The following is a 23,624-nucleotide window of genomic DNA, read 5'->3' on the forward strand; positions in this document are numbered from 1 at the left end:
CCTTCAATTCCTCCTTCTCACTAGACCTACTGTCCCCGAGTACAATCGGACGGTTATTTCTGTCTTCCTTCGTGAAGACAGAACCAAAGTATTTGTTCAATTGGTCTGCCATTTCTTTGTTCCCCATTATAAATTCACCTGAATCCGACTGCAAGGGACCTATGTTTGTCTTCACTAATCTCTTTCTCTTCATATATTTATAGAAGCTCTTGCAGTCAGTTTCTATGTTCCCTGCAAGCTTCCTCTCGTACTCTATTTTCCCCCTCTTAATTAAACCCTTCGTCTTTCTCTGTTGAATTCTAAATTTCTCCCAGTCCTCGGGTTTGTTGCTTTTTCTAGCCAAATTATATGCCTCTTCCTTGGTTTTAACACTATCCTTGATTTCCCTTGTTAGCCAGGGTTGAGCCACCTTCCCCGTTTTATTTTTACTCCTGACAGGGATGTAGAATTGCTGAAGTTGATCCATGTGATCTTTAAATGTTTGCCATTGCTTATCCACCGTCAACCCTTTAAGTATCCTTTGCCAGTCTATTCTAGCCAATTCACGCCCCATACCGTCGAAGTTACCTTTCTTTAAGTTCAGGACCCCAGTTTCTGAATTAACTGTGTCACTCTCTATCTTAATAAAGAATTCTACCATATTATGGTCACTCTTCCCCAAGGGGCCTCGCACAACAAGATTGCTAATTAGTCCCTTCTCATTACACATCACCCAGTCTAGGATGGCCAGCTCTCTTGTTGGTTCCTCGACATATTGGTCTAGAAAACCATCCCTAATACACTCCAGGAAATCCTCCTCCACCACATTGCTACCAGTTTGGTTAGACCAATCAATATGTAGATTAAAGCCGCCCATGATAACTGCTGTACCTTTATTGCACACATCCCTTATTTCTTGTTTGATGCTGTCCCCAACCTCACTACTACTGTTTGGTGGTCTGTACATAACTCCCACTAGCGTTTTCTGCCCTTTGGAATTCCGCAGCTCCACCCATACTGATTCCACATCACCCAGGCCCTCCTTACTATTGCATTAATTTCCTCTTTAACCAGCAACGCCACCCTGCCTCCTTTTCCTCTCTGCCTATCCTTCCTAAATGCTGAATACCCCTGGATGTTGAGTTCCCAGCCTTGGTCACCCTGGAGCCATGTCTCCGTGATGCCAATTACGTCATACCCGTTAACTGCTGTCTGCGCAGTTCATTTGTCCACCTTATTCCGAATACTTCTCGCATTGAGGCACAGAGCCTTCAGGCTTGTCTTTTTAACACACTTTGCCCCTTTAGAATTTTGCTGTAATGTGGCCCTTTTTGTTTTTTGCCTTGGGTTTCTCTGCCCCCTACTTTTACTATTCTCCTTTCTATCTTTTTCTTCTGACTCCATTTTATTTCCCTCTGTCTCCCTGCATAGGTTCCCATCCCCCTGTCATATTAGTTTAACTCCTCTCCCACAGCAGTAGCAAACACTCCCCCTAGGACATTGGTTCCGGTCCTGCCCAGATGCAGACCATCCGGTTTGTATTGGTCCCACCTCCCCCAGAACCGGTTCCAATGTCCCAGGAATTTGAATCCCTCCCTTCTGCACCACTGCTCAAGCCACGTATTCATCTGCGCTATCCTGCGATTCCTACTCTGACTAGCACGTGGCACTGGTAGCAATCCTGAGATTACTACTTTTGAGGTCCTACTTTTAAATTTAACTCCTAGCTCCCTAAATTCGTCTCGTAGGACCTCATCCCATTTTTTACCTATATCATTGGCACCTATATGCACCACGACAACTGGCTGTTCACCCTCCCTTTTCAGAATGTCCTGCACCCGCCCCGAGACATCCTTGACCCTTGTACCAGGGTGATTGGCCCCCGCACTGTGTTACAGGACATGTGATTGGCCCACGCACTGTGTTACAGGACGTGTGATTGGCCCCCGCACTGTGTTGCAGGACGTGTGATTGGCACACGCACTGTGTTACAGGACGTGTGATTGGCCCCCGCATTTTGTTAACGGACGATTGATTGGCCTCCTCACGGTGTTACAGGACGTGTGATTGGCCCCCGCATACTGTTACAGGACATGTGATGGCCCCCGCAATGTGTTACAGGACGTGTGATTGGCCCCCGCACAGTGTTACGGGACGCGTGATTGGCCCCCACACTGTGTTATAGGACATGTGATTGGCCCCGGCATACTGTTACAGGATGTGTGATGGCCCCCGCAATGTATTACAGGATGTGTGTTTGGCCCCCGCATTGTGTTAACGGACGTGTGATTGGCCCCCCACAGATCCCCCCAAGATCCACCTGGACTGCCTAGGCAGTCTCCCTGATGCCACCATCATTGTCGTGGCCGGGAACAAGCTGCGGCTGGACGTGCCGATCAGCGGAGAGCCGGCGCCCACCGTCGTCTGGACCAAAGCTGACAAGGTAGGTGTGGGGGCACATGGATCTCCCAACCAGCCCCCTTTAATGGGGGCAACATGTGGTACAATTGCCTCTAGACATTGAGTGGGCTGATGATCGACCATGCAATCCCTAGGGCTCACTGCGAGCAGGATGGACCAGCAGTTTGCAAGAAGCAGCTGGGATTGGGAGTTTCCAATACTGGACACCTAATGGGGACTCTCGGAGCTGCCTGTCACACACCACTAGCCCATCCAATGTACAGTGACTACACCGGCTCAAAGATTCTCCCAACCCTGTGTGGTCTACTTCGATTGGTGGTGCTCAGAACCATTTACAATGCCTCTGGGGCTGAGGGGGGCATGGGCCAGGGTCACCGTTATCTCAGTACCAGGACAGTCTGATATTGATGGGGATGGAGAGTATCTGGGCCTTGCTGGGACCTTGGCTGAAAGATAACAGGTAAGATCTCAATGTTCACCATCCCTCCAAATTCAATCCTGTGCCCACTCCTGTCTGTTGCTTTGTGTATTGACACACACACAATGTACACACACAGTGTACACACACACACAGTGTACACACACACGCACACAGTGTACGCACACAGTGTACACACACACACACACACACACAGTGTACGTATACACACACACACACACACACACACAGTGTATACACACACCGTAAACAGTATACACACAGTGCCTATGACTGTATGAGTGGGTAGATGTGTGATGCACCTGAGGACGAGTGAGTGAGTTATGTACATTTATTTCCATTAACACTGAACCACAAGATTCCAGAAATACGCACCACTCCTGGGTAGGTGAGCGAGAGATGACCCACATCCCAGATTCTTTAGGACGGTTTATGCTCCCCTCTGACCCTACCTCACGCTCCACATCCCACAACATCTGACTGCCATGCACAGTACAGCCAGTGAGTAGTTCCCTGCAAACACCCGGTTACTGAGCTTTGAGCCAGGGCACTATGAGGCCGCCCAGACCGCTGTCTCCCTGCTGACCAGTGGGACTGCTCACGCTCAATGCTATTGTACTCCAGGACCGGGAAGAACCACAACAATCACGTGCATTTGTAAAGTGCCGTTAACATAGTAAAACGTTGCAAGGCACTTCACAGGAGCATAATCAGAGAAAACCCGCTTAAGGAAGCAGTAGCGGGACATTTGGAAAAGCATAATACAGTCAAGCAGAGTCAGCATGGTTTTATGAAAGGGAAATCATGTTTGACAAATTTGCTGGAATTCTTTGAGGATGTAACAAACAGGGTGGATAAGGGAGAACCAGTGGATGTGATGTATTTGGATTTCCAGAAAGCATTCGATAAGGTGCCACATAAAAGGTTACTGCACAAGATGAAAGTTCACGGGGTTGGGGGTAATATATTAGCATGGATAGAGGATTGGCTAACTAACAGAAAACACAGTCAGGATAAATGGGTCATTTTCCGGTTGGCAAACAGTGGGGTGCCACAGGGATCAGTGCTGGGGCCTCAACTATTTACAATCTATATTAATGACTTGGATGAAGGGACCGAGTGTAATGTAGCCAAGTTTGCTGATGATACAAAGATGGGTGGGAAAGTAAATTGTGAGGAGGACACAAAAAATCTGCAAAGGGATATAGACAGGCTGAGTGAGTGGGCAAACATTTGGCAGATGGCATATAATGTGGGAAAGTGTGAGGTTATCCACTTTGGCAGAAAAAATAGAAAAGCAAATTATAATTTAAATGGAGAAAAGTTACAAAGTGCTGCAGTACAGAGGGACCTGGGGGTATTGGTGAGGCCACACCTGCGGTACTGCATACAGTTTTGGTCTCCTTATTTAAGGAAGGATATACTTGCATTGGAGGCTGTTCAGAGAAGGTTCACTCGGTTGATTCCAGAGGTGAGAAGGTTGACTTATGAGGAAAGGTTGGGCCTCTACACATTGGAATTCAGAAGAATGAGAGGTGATCTTATCGAAACATATAATAATGAAGGGACTCGACAAGGTGGATACAGAGAGGATGTTTCCACTCATAGGGGAAACTAAAACTAGGGGACATAGTCTCAGAATAAGGGGCCGCCCATTTAAAACTGAGATGAGGTGGAATTTCTTCTCAGAGGGTTGTAAATCTATGGAATTCTCTGCCCCAGAGAGCTGTGGAGGCTGGGTCATTGAATATATTTAAGGTGGAGATAGACAGATTTTTGAACGATGAGGGGAGTAAAGGGTTATGGGGAACGGGCAGGGAAATGGACCTGAGTCCATGATCAGATCAGCCATGATCAGATCAGCCATGATCTTATTTAATGGAGCAGGCTCAAGGGGCCGTATGGCCGACTCCTGCTCCTATTTCTTATATTCTTATGTTTTAGAGCTACATAAAGCGATATCAGGGTAGGGTCAAAGATGTAGATTTGAAGGAGTGTCTCAACGGAAGCGGGAGAGGTGATGAGATAGAGTTTAGGGCCCAGGCAGTTGAAGGCACGGTTGCCAATGATGCAGTGATGAAAATGTGAAAGAGGCCAGAATTGGAGAAGCCCAGATATCTCTGGGGGGATTGTGGGGCTGGAGGAGATTACAGAGATAGGGAGGGGCGAGGCCATGGAGGGATTTGTAAACAAGGATAAGAATTTCAAAATCGAGGTGTTGCTTAACCGGGAGCTAATGTAGGTCAGCGAGCACAGGGGGCGAATGGAACTTTGTGCGAGTAAGGACAGTGTAGAGGGAGCTTTACTCTGTATCTAACCCGTGGTGTACTTGCCCTGGGAGTGTTTGATGGGACAGTGTAGAGGGAGCTTTACTCTGTATCTAACCCGTGCTGTACCTACCCTGGGAGTGTTTGATGGGACAGTGTAGAGGAAGCTTTACTCTGTATCTAACCCGTGGTGTACCTGCCCTGGGAGTGTTTGATGGGACAGTATAGAGGGAACTTTACTCTGTATCTAACCTGTGCTGTCCCTGCCCTGGGAGTGTTTGATGGGACAGTGTAGAGCGAGCTTTACTCTATATCTAACCCCATGCTGTACCTGCCCTGGGAGTGTTTGATGGGACAGTGTAGAGGGAGCTTTACTCTGTATCTAACCCGTGGTGTACTTGCCCTGGGAGTGTTTGATGGGACAGTGTAGAGGGAGCTTTACTCTGTATCTAACCCGTGCTGTACCTGCCTTTGGAGTGTTTGGGGCGTTTTGTACTTTGGTTGTGTTTAGACCCTATGCTGCCACACCCTATTTGGGTGAAGTGTACGGTGACAGTGCAGTGTGACTCACACACAACCGCCCATAGCCCCTCTGTGACACCAGGTGCCATTACATTGGCCAGTTCATTGTATGAACCTCATTCTGTCATCATCTTATTTCATTTCCACGCTCTCTAATTCACCACCTCTCCCGGGCCGTCCATCTCTGCCTCACTCATGCTGTATGTGCAAGCTGTTTTTCCCATTGTTCACACTCAATACCTGTCCACATCCACTACCCTGTTCAGCTCCCTCCATCTGCCCATTGACCCACACTTCCTGCCAGTGCTGGCCCGCCTCGCTCGGGGCAAGGGTCAGAGGTTACAGGTCGGCAGGTTGCAGGTCAGTTGCATTGCATATCCATCACCTCCCAGACTGACCCTGACCCAGTCATTCACTCTCTCCCCCCTCCCTCGCTCTCCCCCTCCCTCGCTCTCCCCCTCCCTCGCTCTCCCCCTCCCTCGCGCTCCCCCTCCCTCGCTGTCTCCCTCTCTCCCCCCTCTCTCCCCCCTCTCTCCCCCCTCTCTCCTCCCTCTCTCCCCCCTCTCTCCTCCCTCCCTCTTCCCCTCCCTCACTCCCCCACCCCCCTCACGCCACCCCTCCCTCACGCCACCCCTCCCTCACGCCACCCCTCCCTCACTCTTCCCCCCTCCTCACTCTTCCCCTCCCTCCCTCCCTCACTCTCCCCCCTCCCTTTCTCTCTCCCTTCCTCACTCCCTCTCTTCCCCACTCCCTCTCTTCCCCACTCCCTCCCTCGCTCTCTATCCCCACTCCCTTCCTCACTCTCTTCCCCACTCCCTCCCTCGCTCTCTTCCCCACTCCCTCCCTCGCTCTCTTCCCCCTCCCTCGCTCTCTTCCCCCTCCCTCTCTCTCTTCCCCCTCACTCGCTCTCTCTTCCCCCTCACTCGCGCTCTCTTCCCCCTCCCTCGCTCTCTCGCTCTCTCTTCCCCCTCACTCGCTCTCTCTTCCCCCTCACTCGCGCTCTCTTCCCCCTCACTCGCTCTCTCTTCCCCCTCACTCGCTCTCTCTTCCCCCTCATTCTCTCTTTTCCCCTCTCTCTTTCCCCCCTCTCTCCTACGCTTTCTTTCCCCCTCACGCTTTCTCTCCCCCCCCACATACACTCTCCCTCGCTTTTTCCTTCTTTCTCTCTCTCTCTCCCTCGCTTTTTCTTTCTTTCTCTCTCTCTCTCTCTCTCTCTCTCTCTCTCCATCTCCTTGTCCCCTCTCTTCCTCTTTCTCTCTCTCCCTCTCTCCCTGTCCCCCTCTCTCTCTCTCCCTGTCCCCCTCTCTCTCTCTCTCTCTCTCTCTCTCTCTCCCTGTCCCCCTCTCTCTCTCTCCCTCTCTCTCCATCTCCCTCTCCCTCTCTCTCCGTCTCACTGTCTGTCTCTCTCTCTCTCTCTCTCTAATATACAGTATAAATGCACACGAGGCCCATACTTGAGAGAAGGTCACTCTGTGACCAGTAACCTTTATTAGCCAGCACTGAAGTGATGAAGGTGGGTGGAGCTTCCCCTTTTATACCTGAAGGTCCAGGTTAGGAGTGTCTCCCACAAGTTCACCACCTAGTGGTCAGTGTTCTCACAGTGTACAACTTCGATCAGATTATACATGGGTTACAATGACAGTTAAATACATGACATCTCTGGTGGTTTACGCTCCCTTGTAGAGCGCTTGAGTTGGGGCTCCGGTTGTTGGGCGCTGGCCTGAGTGTCTGCTGTTTGCGGTCACTCAGGGCTGTCCGGACTGCCCAGTGACCTGTGGTGCAGTGAACTCTATATCGTGTTCTTCCTCTGCTTTTTCTATGGGGTTGCTGAACCTCCTTTTTGTTTGATCAACGTGTTTGCGGCAGATTTGTCCATTGGTAAGTTTAACTACCAGAATCCTATTCCCCTCTTTGGCAATCACAGTGCCTGCGAGTCATTTGGGCCCTGCAGCATAGTTGAGGACAAAGACAGGGTCATTGACATCAATACATCGCGCCCTCGCATTCCTGTCATGGTAGTCACATTGTTACTGGCGCCTGCTCTCAACAATTTCTTTCATGGTGGGGTGTATAAGGGATAACCTGGTTTTGAGCGTCCTTTTCATTAGCAGCTCTGCAGGTGGGACCCCTGTGAGTGAGTGTGGTCGGGATCTATTGACCAACAGGAGGCGGGATAAGCAGCTTTGTAGGGAACCCTCTTAGATTCTGAGCATCCCCTGTTTGATTATCTGCACTGCTCGTTTCGCCTGGCTGTTTGAGGCCGGCTTGAACGGTGCCGTTCTGACATGGTTGATGCCATTTCCTGCCATGAAGTCCTGGAATTCAATGCTTGTAAAGCATGGGCCATTACCGCTGACCAAGACTTCCGGTAGACCGCGGGTGGCGAACATTGCCCGTAGACTTTCTACCGTGGCAGAGGATGTGCTTGAATTTGAAATGTCACACTCGATCCATTTGGAGTAGGCGTCTACTACAGCCAAAAACATTTTTCCCATGAAAGGACCTGCGTAGTCCACATGGATGCGTGACCAAGGCTTGGCGGGCCAGGACCAGGGGCTAAGGGGGGCTTCCCTGGGCGCATGGCCCAGCTGGGCACACGTGTTGCACCTGCGAACACAAAGTTCCAGGTCTGCGTCTATCCCTGGCCACCAAAAGTGTGACCTGGCAATTGCCTTCATCATGACGATGCCCGGGTGCTCATTGTGGAGTTCTCTGATGAACACCTCTCTGCCCATCTGGGGCAATCGGCCTGAATTGAGAGTTCATCCTTGCGCCTGTAAAATGGTTTGAATTCCTCAGGGTATGCCCTGTACGTGGCTGCCCAGTCCCCATTAAGGACACATTTCTTAACTAAAGACAGCAGCGGGTCTCTTTGTCCAGACTTTAATCTGACGGGCTGTCACAGGTGAGCCTTCGCTTTCGATAGCTTCAACAGCCATGACCATCTCAGCAGCATGCTTGGTAGCCCCCTCAGTGGTGGCTAGTGGGAGTCTGCTGAGTGCATCGGCGCAGTTTTCGGTGCCCGGTCTGTGCCAAATTGTGTAGTCATAGGCGGCTAACGTGAGTGCCCACCTCTGTATGCGGGCCGATGCATTTGCATTTATGGCCTTGTTGTCGGCCAAAAGGGACTTTAGGGGTTTGTGATCTGTCTCCAGCTCAAATTTCCTGCCAAACAGGTACTGGTGCATTTTCTTTACCGCAAATACACATGCTAGCGCTTCCTTTTCTACCATCCCGTAGCCCCGTTCTGCCTGGGACAGACTTCTGGAGGCATAAGCTACCAGCTGTAACTGACCCTTGGCATTGACATGCTGCAACACACACCGACACCATAGGACGACGCATCGCACGTTAACACAAGTTTCTTACATGGGTCATAGAGCGTTAACAGATTGTTAGAGCACGAAATTTGTTATGTTCCATCAAAAGCCCTTTCCTGGCTGTCCCCCCAGAGCCATTCGTGACCTTTGCGTAGGAGCACGTGTAGCGGCTCTAGCAGCGTGTTCAATTTGGGAAGAAAGTTACCAAAATAGTTCAGGAGCCCCAGGAATGAACGCAGCTCCGTCGTGTTACGGGGTCTGGGTGCTCTCTGGATCGCTTCTGTTTTGGACGCAGTAGGTCTGATCCCGTCTGCTGCTACCCTCATCCCCAGGAATTTTACTTCTGGAGCTAGGAAGACGCACTCCACCTTTTTCAGTCGCAGCCCTACCCGGTCCAGTCTGCGTAGCACCTCCTCCAGGTTGTGGAGGTGTTCTTCAGTATCACAACCCGTGATGAGGATGTCATCCTGAAAAACCACCGTCCTTGGAATCGACTTGAGGAGGCTTTCCATATTTCGTTGAAAGATCGCGGAGGCCGAGCGAATCCCGAACGGACATCTGTTGTACTCAAACAACCCCTTGTGTGTCGTGATGGTGGTCAGCTTCTTCGACTCACTCGCCAGTTCCTGGGTCATGTAAGCTGAGGTCAGGTCCAATTTTGAAAAAAGTTTGCCACCGGATAGCGTCGCAAAGAGGTCCTCCGCTCTCGGTAGCGGGTACTGGTCTTGTAGTGACACCCGATTGATGGTGGCCTTGTAATCACCACATACCCTGACCGACCCATCCGCCTTGAGCACCGGCACAATCGGGCTTACCCAGTCACTGAATTCGACTGGCGAGATGATGCCTTCCCTCAGCAGGCGGTCCAATTCGCCTTCTATCTTTTCCCGCATCATGTACGGCACCGCTCTGGCCTTGTGGTGTACTGGCCTGGTGTCCGGGTTTATGTGAATCACTACCTTGGCCCCCATGAACGTGCCAATGCCGGGTTGAAATAGTGAGTCAAATTTGTCCAGGACCTGTGAGCACGATATTTGCTCCACAGAAGAAATTGCATTGACATCGTCCCATTTCCAGTTCATGACAGCAAGCCAACTCCTCCCCAGTAGTGCGGGACCGTCCCCCAGGACAATCCAGAGTGGCAACCTGTTCTCCGAATCTTTGTGGATCACGACTACCGTGGCGCTGCCTGGCACCGGAATGATCTCCTTTGTATATGTCCTTAGCTGTGCGGCAATTGGCAATAATTTTGGCCTCCTGACCTTGGACGTCCACAACTTGTCGAACTGTTTGATACTCATCAGGAACTGGCTGTCCCCCGTGTCTAGCTCCATTGATACTGGGATGCCATTGAGGAGCACTTTCATCATTATCGGTGGCGTCCTGGTGTATGAACTATATATGTGCTCCACGTGAACTCGCTGAACTTCAGCTTCCAGCGATTTCCCCCAGTGTCCATTTGGCCTCGTAGGGCTTGCATCGGGCCCGTCCTCCTCGTACATCAACCTGGCTGCAGGCTTCCTGCTCATACGTGCCAAGTGACCGCTGATGTTGCAATTTCTGCAGGTGTATTGCTGATACCTGCAAGCTCTGGCTGTGTGTTTGCCTCCACACCTCCAACATGAGCCGTTGTTGGAAACAAAAGGTCCATTACCAGTCGATCGTCTCTGACTGTCTCTGTAACTGTTCTTAAGCACACCATTAACAGGTGTTGATGGCCCCATTACTGGCCATATTGTCCCTTGCGATGGCATGACTCGCCGTTCAGCTAGCCATTGTCTCTGTTGAATCCCCCCTTTGGGTTCGACTACATGCTCGGGCATGTCCGATTGCCCCTGCCTGCCTGGAGAACTGTGTCCTGTGTTAACAATGTTGACTCCCTGTCCATTTGCTGCATTTAAACCAAGATTTTTGTCAAACATCATTCTGGTCTCTTCCTCCCCTGAGATAAATGTCTGGGCCATCAAAGCTGCAGTTTCCAGGGTCAAGTCTTTGGTCTCAATCAGCTTATTGAAAACCCCAGTGTGCCCAATGCCCTCAGCAGCATCTCCGCTCTGCATGCATCTGTGAACTTACATAGGCTCGCCAGTCACCAGAGGTCTGCCATGAAGTCTGGAACGCTTTGCCCTTCTCGCCGCCGTTGCGTGTAAAACCGGTGTCTCGCCATGTGCACGCTGCTCTCTGGTTTAAAGTGTTCCCTGATCAACTTACTGAGCTCTTCAAAAGTCTTGTCCGTCGGCTTCTCTGGCGCTAGAAGGTCCTTCATCAGGGAGTACGTCCTGGACCCACAAACCGTCAGGAGATGAGCCCTGCGTTTGTCGGCCGAATCCTGTCCCAGCCATTCCTTAGTGACAAAACTTTGCTGTAGTCTCTCAATAAAATCGTCCCAATCATCACCAACACTGTACCTCTCATCTGTGCTGCTAGTGGCCATGCTCGCGTGGTTTAAATCCCAGTTTCTCGTCGCCAATGATACGTCCTTACTATACAGTATAAATGCACACGAGGCCCATACTTGAGAGAAGGTCACTCTGTGACCAGTTACTTTTATTAGCCAGCACTGAAGTGATGAAGATGGGTGGAGCTTCCCCTTTTATACCTGAAAGTCCAGATTCGGAGTGTCTCCCACAAGTTCACCACCTAGTGGTCAGTGTTCTCACAGTGTACAACTTAGGTCAGTTTATACATGGTTACAATGACAGTTAAATACATGACACTCTCTGTCGCTTACGCTCTCTGTCTCTCTCTCTCTCCATCTCACAGTCCCTCGTTCTCTCTGTCGCTCACGCTTTTTCTCTCTCTCTCTCTCTCTCCCCGATCTATTCATTGCCCGATAGTCCTGGTTCACGCTTTGTCTCTCTCCGCCCCTTCATTGATCCACTGGCTGCTTTCACCCCTGTCTGTGGGTAGCCCCATTGCTTCATGGCTGTGCTTTGCTTGTGCAGGCAAGCAGCCCGGACCAGACACCGGCTCAGCCGGGGGTGATGGAGTTCAACGCAGACCTCCTGAAGGATGGCCGGGTAAGTTTACAGCAGTGAGAGAACCGCGGGCGCAGCCAGCCATTCGACCGTGTGTGGAAGCACCGCCTGCGTCAATCCACCTCTCTCTTCCTCCTGTTTCTTCACATAAAACTCCAAGGCACAGGGAAATGGACCTTCATCTCACCATGCAGCCCCAACCCCACCTTCATATGAGCCAAAAAGTTCCACCGACACCGTTCTTCACCCGCCTTGGATTTTAAGCCCTCCGTGCAGTTGGTAATTTACCTGGGTAAGTTTTTAGCAACTCCTCCTCATCTTCAAATCATCACTTATGCCACAGAGGAATCCTTTCCGCAGATCGTCAATCGCTGAGAGCTGAAGGTTTCCCCATTTCCCCCCCCGCCCCCTCAAATATCCCCATTCCCCCCCTCTACCCTCTCAATTACCCCCAGTTCCCCCTCTACCCCCTCAATTATCCCCATTCCCCCCTCTACCTCCTCCTCTACCCCCTCAAATATCCCCATTCCCCCCTCTACCCTCTCAATTACCCCCAGTTCCTCCTCTACCCCCTCAATTACCCCCAGTTCCCCCTCTACCCCTTCAAATATCCCCATTCCCCCCTCTACCCTCTCAGTTACCCCCAGTTCCCCCTCAAATATCCCCATTCCCCCCTCTACCCTCTCAATTACCCCCATTTCCCCCTCTACCCCCTCAAATATCCCCATTCTCCCCCTCTACCCTCTCAATTACCCCCAGTTCCTCCTCTACCCCCTCAATTATCCCCATTCCCCCCTCTACCCCCTCAATTATCCCCATTCCCTCCTCTACCCCCTCAATTATCCCCATTCCCCACCCTCTGCCCCCTCAATTATCCCCATTCCCCCCTCTACCCCCTCTTCTACCCCCTCAATTATCCCCATTCCCCCCTCTACCCCCTCAATTATCCCCATTCCCCCTCTACCCTCTCAAATGTCCCCATTTCCCCCTCAACCCCCTCAATTATCCCCATTCCCCACCCTCTGCCCCCTCAATTATCCCCATTCCCCCCTCTACCCCCTCAATTATCCCCATTCCCCTCTCTACCCCCAGTGTGACCATGCAGTATGACCCGGGTGGGTCTGGGTCGGGCCCAGTGTGACCCGGGTGGGTCTGGGTCGGGCCCAGTGTGACCCGGGTGGGTCTGGGTCGGGCCCAGTGTGACCCGGGTGGGTCTGGGTCGGGCCCAGTGTGACCTGGGTGGGTCTGGGTCGGGCCCAGTGCGGGCACTGTTTGGAGGTGAGCCTGATTTTGTTGCTGTGTGCAGGTGATCACGGAGATGGAAGGACGGGTCCATGTGGAGAAGCACCCCGATCACTGTGTCTTCATCGTGGAGGGAACAGAGCGATCGGATGAGGGTGTCTACACTGTGCTGGTGCAGAATCCCGCCGGGGAGGATCGAGCTGACATCACTGTCAGAGTGGTCGGTGAGTGCCGCAGTCCCAACCGCTGACAATGCACAGCCCACCTCACCGGGAGGCTGCCTCCCAGGGACCCCCGACTGGGGGACATGACCCACACAACGTGAACAAACATTAATATAGCGCCCAGTAAATCATCATCATAGGCGGTCCCTCAAAGCGAGGATGACTTGCTTCCACGCCAAAAAGGGCCAAGTTCACAGGTGTTTCAATGAAGGACCTAATATTCCGGATCGCAAACTACATCCTGAAGGGTGGAAGATGCCTGTGCGTGGATTTTTTTAACGTGGGGTGACCGTTGCACACGGGCTTGACAGAGCGAGGTCTTGGTCCAGTGGCAAAGGTTAACCAGGACGACTGGAGACCAGCTCTGCTGCACGGACCTAGTGTGCACACATATCGCAGTGTGGGCTGGCCCGTGCTGCCCCTGGGCCCTCGCCTCTCCTGGACCCCAGACGCATGCCTCTCCCGGGTCCCTCTATGGACTCTTGACGCTCCTTCAGCCCTCCTGCTGTGCCTGCCCGTGTGCGGTGGCATATCACTGCAGGGAGCAGCGCGTGCTGCTGCATGAGGGCGATGGCTACGAAGCCAGGTCGCTGATTGCAATGCCCAGTAAAACCTCCGAAGGCAGGTCGCAGGAGCATTATCAAACACAATTTGACATCGAGCCATATAACTCCTTATTAGGGCAGAGCTCGGTCAAAGAGGTGGGTTTTAAGGAACGTTTTAAAGGAGGAAAGAGAGGTAGAGAGGCGGAGGGGTTTAGGCAGGGAGTTCCAGAGCTTGGGGCCCAGGCAACAGAAGGCACGGCCACCAATGGTTCAGCGATTGTAATCAGGGATGCTCAAGGGGTCAGAATTAGAGAAGCGCCCATATTTCAGGAGTGGAGGAGGGGGTTGTGGGGCTGGGAGAGATTACAGAGATAGGGAGGGGAGAGGGCCATGGAAGAATTTGAAAGCAAGGAGGAGAATTTTGAAATCGAGGTGTTGCTTAACCGGGAGCCAATGTAAGCCAGCGAGCACAGGGGTGATGGGTGAGCGGAACTTGGTGCAAGTTAGGACACGGGCTGCCGAGTTTTGGATTACCTCTAGTTTACGTCGGGTAGAATGTGCGGGGCCGGCCAGGAGTGCGCTGGAATAGTCAAGTCTAGAGGTAACAAAGGCACGGATGAGGGTTTCAGCAGCCGATCAGCTGAGGCAGGGGGGTGGAGACGGGCGATGTTATGGAGGTGGAAATAGGTGGTCTTAGTTATGCTGCGGATATGTGCGGAAGCTCATTTCAGGGTCAAATATGACACTAAGGTTCATCCTCAGACAGGAGTTGGGGAGAGGGATGGAGTCAGTGACTGGGGAACGGAGTTTGTGGCGGGGACCGAAAACAATGGCTTTGGTCTTCCCAATATTCAATTGGAGAATATTTCTGCTCACCCAGGACTGGATGTCGGATGAGCAGTCTGACAGTTTAGAGACCGTGGAGGGTTGAGAGAAGTGGGGGTGAGATAGAGCTGAGTGTTATCAGTGTACATGTGGAAACTGACGCTGTGTTTCCGGATGAGGAATTAGTTTAGTCCCTTCTGTATTTTACTCCCCAGGAAAGCAAGGGGCCTATCAGAGCACCTTTCACAGCTTCAGGACATCCCAAAGCCAGGGAAGTACTTTTGGAGTGTAGTCACTGTTGTAATGTAGGAAACACAGCAGCCAATTTGCACACAGCAAACTCCCACAAACAGCAATGTGATAATGACCAGATAATCTGTTTTTTAGTGATATTGATTGAGGGATAAATATTGGCCAGGACACTGGGGATAACTCTCCTGCTCTTCTTCAAAATAGGATTTTTTACATCTACCTGAGAGGGCAGACGGGGCCTCGGTTTAACGTCTCATCCGAAAGATGGCACCTCCAACAGTGCGGCACTCCCTCGGCATCACACTGGGAGTGTCAGGCTGGATTTTTGAGTTTAAGTCCCACAACCTCCTGGTTCAGAGGCGAGCATGCTGCCCATGGAGCCACAACTTTATCCATGCTGTGGTTTAACACGCAGACACTTTAAGCTCAGAATGTGGTTTAAACTAAAGGTGCTCAGCACGTCACAACAGCAGTCTGTGTCAGGAGAAATGGCAGCAGACCGAGGCATTGCCCTCTCTCCCCCACCGACGGGACAGCCATTACAGATAACCACACCAGCTCATTCACCCAGTGGCAAACAGGCCTACAATCCACAAGAGGGCAATCAAACCCATTTTTTCCCGATAGGACCCTTCAAGTAAAAGATGCTGTCCCACCCACCCTGCTGTCCCACCCACCCTGCTGTCCCACCCTCCCTGCTGTCCCACCCGCCCTGCTGTCCCACCCTCCCTGCTGTCCCACCCGCCCTGCTGTCCCACCCTCCCTGCTGTCCCACCCGCCCTGCTGTCCCACCCTCCCTGCTATCCCACCCGCCCTGCTGTCCCTGCTGTCCAACCCCGCCCTGCTGTCCCACCCACCCTGCTGTCCCACCCGCCCTGCTGTCCCTGCTGTCCCACCCGCCCTGCTGTCCCACCCCGCCCTGCTGTCCCTGCTGTCCCACCCGCCCTGCTGTCCCTGCTGTCCCACCCACCCTGCTGTCCCACCCACCCTGCTGTCCCACCCCGCCCTGCTGTCCCTGCTGTCCCTGCTGTCCCACCCGCCCTGCTGTCCCACCCCGCCCTGCTGTCCCACCCCGCCCTGCTGTCCCTGCTGTCCCACCCCGCCCTGCTGTCCCACCCCGCCCTGCTGTCCCACCCGCCCTGCTGTCCCCCCCGCCCTGCTGTCCCACCCCGCCCTGCTGTCCCTGCTGTCCCACCCGCCCTGCTACCCCACCCGCCCTGCTGTCCCACCCGCCCTGCTGTCCCACCCCGCCCTGCTGTCCCACCCGCCCTGCTACCCCACCCGCCCTGCTGTCCCACCCTCCCTGCTGTCCCACCCCGCCCTGCTGTCCCACCCGCCCTGCTACCCCACCCGCCCTGCTGTCCCACCCTCCCTGCTGTCCCACCCCGCCCTGCTGTCCCACCCCGCCCTGCTGTCCCACCCGCCCTGCTGTCCCACCCGCCCTGCTGTCCCACCCGCCCTGCTACCCCACCCGCCCTGCTGTCCCACCCGCCCTGCTGTCCCACCCGCCCTGCTGTCCCACCCCGCCCTGCTGTCCCACCCGCCCTGCTGTCCCACCCGCCCTGCTACCCCACCCGCCCTGCTGTCCCACCCGCCCTGCTGTCCCACCCGCCCTGCTGTCCCACCCGCCCTGCTGTCCCACCCGCCCTGCTACCCCACCCGCCCTGCTGTCCCACCCGCCCTGCTGTCCCACCCGCCCTGCTGTCCCACCCGCCCTGCTGTCCCACCCGCCCTGCTGTCCCACCCCGCCCTGCTGTCCCTGCTGTCCCACCCCGCCCTGCTGTCCCACCCCGCCCTGCTGTCCCTGCTGTCCCACCCCGCCCTGCTGTCCCTGCTGTCCCACCCGCCCTGCTGTCCCACCCGCCCTGCTGTCCCACCCGCCCTGCTGTCCCACCCCACCCTGCTGTCCCACCCGCCCTGCTGTCCCACCCCGCCCTGCTGTCCCACCCCGCCCTGCTGTCCCTGCTGTCCCACCCGCCCTGCTGTCCCACCCCGCCCTGCTGTCCCACCCCGCCCTGCTGTCCCACCCACCTTGCTGTCCCACCCTCCCTGCTGTCCCACCCCGCCCTGCTACCCCACCCGCCCTGCTGTCCCACCCCGCCCTGCTGTCCCACCCACCTTGCTGTCCCACCCGCCCTGCTGTCCCACCCGCCCTGCTGTCCCACCCGCCCTGCTGTCCCACCCGCCCTGCTGTCCCACCCGCCCTGCTACCCCACCCGCCCTGCTGTCCCACCCGCCCTGCTGTCCCACCCGCCCTGCTGTCCCACCCCGCCCTGCTGTCCCACCCGCCCTGCTGTCCCACCCGCCCTGCTGTCCCACCCGCCCTGCTACCCCACCCGCCATGCTACCCCACCCGCCCTGCTACCCCACCCGCCCTGCTGTCCCACCCGCCCTGCTGTCCCACCCGCCCTGCTGTCCCACCCGCCCTGCTACCCCACCCGCCATGCTACCCCACCCGCCCTGCTACCCCACCCGCCCTGCTACCCCACCCGCCCTGCTGTCCCACCCGCCCTGCTGTCCCACCCCGCCCTGCTGTCCCACCCCGCCCTGCTACCCCACCCGCCCTGCTACCCCACCCGCCCTGCTGTCCCACCCCGCCCTGCTGTCCCACCCCGCCCTGCTGTCCCACCCGCCCTGCTACCCCACCCGCCCTGCTGTCCCACCCCGCCCTGCTACCCCACCCGCCCTGCTGTCCCACCCCGCCCTGCTGTCCCACCCGCCCTGCTGTCCCACCCGCCCTGCTGTCCCACCCACCCTGCTGTCCCACCCGCCCTGCTGTCCCACCCCGCCCTGCTACCCCACCCCGCCCTGCTACCCCACCCGCCCTGCTGTCCCACCCACCCTGCTGTCCCACCCCGCCCTGCTGTCCCACCCACCCTGCTGTCCCACCCGCCCTGCTGTCCCTGCTGTCCCACCCGCCCTGCTGTCCCTGCTGTCCCACCCACCCTGCTGTCCCACCCGCCCTGCTGTCCCACCCCGCCCTGCTGTCCCTGCTGTCCCTGCTGTCCCCCCCGCCCTGCTGTCCCTGCTGTCCCTGCTGTCCCACCCGCCCTGCTGTCCCACCCGCCCTGCTACCCCACCCGCCCTGCTGTCCCACCCCGCCCTGCTGTCCCACCCCGCCCTGCTGTCCCACCCCGCCCTGCTGTCCCTGCTGTCCCACCCGCCCTGCTGTCCCACCCGCCCTGCTGTCCCACCCCGCCCTGCTGTCCCTGCTGTCCCACCCGCCCTGCTGTCCCACCCCGCCCTGCTGTCCCTGCTGTCCCACCCCGCCCTGCTGTCCCTGCTGTCCCACCCCGCCCTGCTGTCCCACCCCGCCCTGCTGTCCCACCCGCCCTGCTGTCCCACCCGCCCTGCTGTCCCACCCACCTTGCTGTCCCACCCCGCCCTGCTGTCCCACCCGCCCTGCTGTCCCTGCTGTCCCACCCCGCCCTGCTGTCCCACCCGCCCTGCTACCCCACCCGCCCTGCTGTCCCACCCCGCCCTGCTGTCCCACCCCGCCCTGCTGTCCCTGCTGTCCCACCCGCCCTGCTGTCCCACCCGCCCTGCTACCCCACCCGCCCTGCTGTCCCACCCCGCCGTCCCACCCCGCCCTGCTGTCCCACCCCGCCCTGCTGTCCCTGCTGTCCCACCCGCCCTGCTGTCCCACCCCGCCCTGCTGTCCCTGCTGTCCCACCCGCCCTGCTGTCCCACCCGCCCTGCTGTCCCACCCGCCCTGCTGTCCCACCCGCCCTGCTGTCCCACCCGCCCTGCTGTCCCACCCACCTTGCTGTCCCACCCGCCCTGCTGTCCCACCCGCCCTGCTGTCCCACCCGCCCTGCTGTCCCACCCCGCCCTGCTGTCCCTGCTGTCCCACCCGCCCTGCTGTCCCACCCGCCCTGCTGTCCCACCCGCCCTGCTGTCCCACCCCGCCCTGCTGTCCCTGCTGTCCCACCCGCCCTGCTGTCCCACCCCGCCCTGCTGTCCCTGCTGTCCCACCCGCCCTGCTGTCCCACCCCGCCCTGCTGTCCCACCCGCCCTGCTGTCCCACCCGCCCTGCTGTCCCACCCCGCCCTGCTGTCCCTGCTGTCCCACCCGCCCTGCTGTCCCACCCCGCCCTGCTGTCCCACCCGCCCTGCTGTCCCACCCGCCCTGCTGTCCCTGCTGTCCCACCCCGCCCTGCTGTCCCACCCCGCCCTGCTACCCCACCCGCCCTGCTGTCCCACCCCGCCCTGCTGTCCCACCCCGCCCTGCTGTCCCACCCCGCCCTGCTGTCCCACCCGCCCTGCTGTCCCACCCGCCCTGCTGTCCCACCCCGCCCTGCTGTCCCACCCCGCCCTGCTACCCCACCCGCCCTGCTGTCCCACCCCGCCCTGCTACCCCACCCGCCCTGCTGTCCCACCCCGCCCTGCTACCCCACCCGCCCTGCTACCCCACCCGCCCTGCTGTCCCACCCCGCCCTGCTGTCCCACCCCGCCCTGCTGTCCCACCCCGCCCTGCTACCCCACCCGCCCTGCTGTCCCACCCCGCCCTGCTGTCCCACCCCGCCCTGCTGTCCCACCCCGCCCTGCTACCCCACCCGCCCTGCTGTCCCACCCCGCCCTGCTGTCCCACCCCGCCCTGCTACCCCACCCGCCCTGCTGTCCCACCCCGCCCTGCTGTCCCACCCCGCCCTGCTGTCCCTGCTGTCCCACCCGCCCTGCTGTCCCACCCCGCCCTGCTGTCCCTGCTGTCCCACCCCGCCCTGCTGTCCCTGCTGTCCCACCCCGCCCTGCTGTCCCACCCCGCCCTGCTGTCCCACCCGCCCTGCTGTCCCACCCGCCCTGCTGTCCCACCCACCTTGCTGTCCCACCCCGCCCTGCTGTCCCACCCGCCCTGCTGTCCCACCCCGCCCTGCTGTCCCACCCACCTTGCTGTCCCACCCGCCCTGCTGTCCCACCCACCTTGCTGTCCCACCCCGCCCTGCTGTCCCACCCGCCCTGCTGTCCCTGCTGTCCCACCCGCCCTGCTACCCCACCCGCCCTGCTGTCCCACCCCGCCCTGCTGTCCCACCCCGCCCTGCTGTCCCACCCCGCCCTGCTGTCCCTGCTGTCCCACCCGCCCTGCTGTCCCACCCCGCCCTGCTGTCCCACCCGCCCTGCTGTCCCACCCGCCCTGCTGTCCCACCCCGCCCTGCTGTCCCTGCTGTCCCACCCGCCCTGCTGTCCCACCCGCCCTGCTGTCCCACCCCGCCCTGCTGTCCCTGCTGTCCCACCCGCCCTGCTGTCCCACCCCGCCCTGCTGTCCCTGCTGTCCCACCCGCCCTGCTGTCCCACCCCGCCCTGCTGTCCCACCCGCCCTGCTGTCCCACCCGCCCTGCTGTCCCACCCGCCCTGCTGTCCCACCCGCCCTGCTGTCCCTGCTGTCCCACCCGCCCTGCTGTCCCACCCGCCCTGCTGTCCCACCCGCCCTGCTGTCCCACCCGCCCTGCTGTCCCTGCTGTCCCACCCGCCCTGCTGTCCCACCCGCCCTGCTGTCCCACCCGCCCTGCTGTCCCTGCTGTCCCACCCCGCCCTGCTGTCCCACCCCGCCCTGCTACCCCACCCGCCCTGCTGTCCCACCCCGCCCTGCTGTCCCACCCGCCCTGCTGTCCCACCCCGCCCTGCTGTCCCACCCGCCCTGCTGTCCCACCCGCCCTGCTGTCCCACCCCGCCCTGCTGTCCCTGCTGTCCCACCCGCCCTGCTGTCCCACCCCGCCCTGCTGTCCCACCCCGCCCTGCTGTCCCACCCGCCCTGCTGTCCCTGCTGTCCCCCCCGCCCTGCTGTCCCACCCCGCCCTGCTGTCCCACCCGCCCTGCTGTCCCACCCCGCCCTGCTGTCCCACCCGCCCTGCTGTCCCACCCGCCCTGCTACCCCACCCGCCCTGCTGTCCCACCCCGCCCTGCTACCCCACCCGCCCTGCTGTCCCACCCGCCCTGCTGTCCCTGCTGTCCCACCCACCCTGCTGCCCCACCCACCCTGCTGTCCCACCCACCCTGCTGTCCCACCCCGCCCTGCTGTCCCACCCTGCTGCCCCACCCCGCCCTGCCCTGTGCCAAATTGTCCTAACGTCCAGCTGGCACGGGCTGGTTTGGCCGAAGGTGTGCTGTCCCACCGGTCACCCCATTAACCAATGATGTGTGGGTGTGTCCCCCACTCCCCGACAGGCCGAGCGGCACCAAGTGATGCACCAGCTGACCTCGCTTCTCTCCACAGATGTCCCCGACCCACCACAGGCCCCGAAGATCCTGAGTGTCGGAGAGGACTGTTGCACCATACAGTGGGAGCCACCAGCATTCGATGGAGGGCAACCCGTGCTGGGTAAGAGGCAGGCTTTGGCTGAGCGTTTGTACAGATTGTGGGTGCAGGAGGAGATTGAACACTCGCGCTCTCTCTCTCTCTCTCTCTCTCTCTCTCCCCTGTATCTCTCTTTCTCTTCTCTCCCTCTCTTTCTCTTGTTCTATTCCCGTGCTTTCCCCTCTCTCTCTCTCTCTCTCTCTCTGTTCCCTCCCTCTCTCTCTCTCTCCCCTGTCTCTCTCTCGCTCCCTCTCTCACTCCCTCTCTCTCTCTCCCGTCTCTCTCGCCCTCTTCCTCTCTCTCTCTCTCCCCCCTGTCTCTCTTGCTCTCTTCCTCCCTCCCTCTCTCTCTCTCTCCCGTCTCTCTCGCTCTCTTCCCTCCCTCTCTCTCGCTCTCTCTCTCTCTCCCCTGTCTCTCTCTCTCTCTCTTCTCTTCCCGCTCTCTTCCCTCCCTCTCTCTCTCGGTCTCTTCCCTCCCTCTCTTGCTCTCTCTATCTCTTTCACTCTTTCTCTCTCGCTCTCTTCCCTCCCTCTCTCTTTCTTCTATTTTCTCTCTTCCCCTTTCTCTCTCTCTTTGCCCCCCTCCCTCTCTCTCCCTGCCCTATCTCTCTACGACCTATCTTCCCTTCTCCCTTTCATTCTTAATTGCCACCTTTCATTCTCCTTTCTCTCTATTCCCAATACCCTATCATTTCTCTTTTCCCTTTTACTCTTCCCCTCTCTTCTTCCCCCCTCTCTCTCTCTCTCTCTATTCCCACTCTGCCTCTCTTTCCTTCCATTATCTTTGCCTCTCCTCCTCTCCCTCTATACCCTTCTCTTACCCCTTCTCTCCCACGCATCCCCCCCCCACTCTCGGGGAGGGGTCTCCCTCTCTTCGCCCCCCCTCCCACACTCCTACTCACTCTTGGTGGTGTCTCTCCCTCTCCCCCCCCCCCCCCCCCTCTCGGTGGTGTCTCCCTCTCTCCCCCCCCCTCCACTCTCGGTGGTGTCTCCCTCTCCCCCCCCCCCCCCCACTCTCGGTGGTGTCTCCCTCTCCCCCCCCCCCCCCTCACTCTCGGTGGTGTCTCCCCCTCTCCGCCCCCCCCCCCCACTCTCGGTGGTGTCTCCCCCTCTCCCCCCCCCCCCCACTCTCGGTGGTGTCTCCCTCTCCCCCCCCCCTCACTCTCGGTGGTGTCTCCCCTCTCCGCTCCCCCCCCCCACTCTCGGTGGTGTCTCCCTCTCTCCCCCCCCCCCACTCTCGGTGGTGTCTCCCTCTCCCCCCCCACACTCTCGGTGGTGTCTCCCTCTCCCCCCCCCCCACTCTCGGTGGTGTCTCCCTCTCCCCCCCCACACTCTCTGTGGTGTCTCCCTCTCCCCCCCCCCCACTCTCAGTGGTGTATCCCTCTCTCCCCCCCCCCCCCCCACTCTCGGTGGTGTCTCCCTCTCTTCCCCCCCCCCCACTCTCGGTGGTGTCTCCCTCTCCCCCCCCCCCCACTCTCGCTGGTGTCTCCCTCTCTCCTCTCCCCCACTCTCGGTGGTGTCTCCCTCGTGCCCCCCCCACCTCTCGGGGTGGTGTCTCCCTCTCTCCCCCCCACCCACTCTCGGTGGTGTCTCCCTCTTCCCCCCCCCACTCTCGGTGGTGTCTTCCTCCCTCACCCCCCCCCCCCACTCTCGGGATGGTATCTCCCTCCACCCCCCCCCCCCCACTCTCGGTGGTGTCTCCCTCTCCCCCCCCCCCCCCCCCACCACTCTCGGAGTGGTATCTCCCGCCACCCCCCCCCACTCTCGGTGGAGTCTCCCTCTCTCCCCCCACCACTCTTGGTGGTGTCTCCCCCTCCCCACTCTCGGGGTGGTGTCTCCCTCTCTCCCCCCCCCACCCCACTATTGGTGGTGTCTCCCTCTCCCCCCCTCCCCCCCCCACTCTCAGTGGTGTCTCCCTCTCTCCCCCCCCCCCCTTACTCTCGGTGGTGTCTCCCTCTCACACCCCTCTGTCTGTCCGGCTCATAGGGTATGTCCTAGAAAGGAAGAAGAAGCAAAGCTACCGCTGGATGCGGCTGAACTTTGACCTGTGGAAGGAGACGACGTACGAGGCCACGCGGATGATCGAAGGCGTTCGCTACGAGATGAGAGTCTACGCAGTCAACTCAATCGGCATGTCCAGACACAGCCCCGCCTCCCAGCCCTTCGTACCCATCGGTGAGTGCAGACACAACACTGCCAGCATCCGGGGCCGAGACCCGGAAGGGGAGGGGCGAGACTCCAGAGAGTGCGGGGGGCATCGGTGTCTCTCAGTCCCCTCTCCCTCAGGGATATATCTGTACACTGACTGGTGTCACTCAGT

The 23,624-nt window shown here is 58.2% G+C and overlaps 1 protein-coding gene across 1 annotated transcript in view; it reads left to right on the forward strand.

Moving 5' to 3' along the window:
• Positions 1–23,624, forward strand: part of LOC139256581 (myosin-binding protein C, cardiac-type-like) — a gene marked incomplete at both ends in the record, with an annotated part of 222,469 nt that overhangs the window by 13,830 nt on the left and 185,015 nt on the right. Inside the window, 4 exons of the mRNA XM_070874248.1 lie at positions 2,283–2,422; positions 13,233–13,392; positions 21,225–21,329; positions 23,291–23,479. Of these exons, the coding sequence (XP_070730349.1) occupies positions 2,283–2,422; positions 13,233–13,392; positions 21,225–21,329; positions 23,291–23,479 (594 nt within the window). The remainder of the gene's footprint in view (positions 1–2,282; positions 2,423–13,232; positions 13,393–21,224; positions 21,330–23,290; positions 23,480–23,624) is intronic.

This window comes from Pristiophorus japonicus, unplaced genomic scaffold (assembly GCF_044704955.1).
Source record: "Pristiophorus japonicus isolate sPriJap1 unplaced genomic scaffold, sPriJap1.hap1 HAP1_SCAFFOLD_738, whole genome shotgun sequence".
Taxonomy (NCBI): Eukaryota; Metazoa; Chordata; class Chondrichthyes; family Pristiophoridae; genus Pristiophorus; species Pristiophorus japonicus.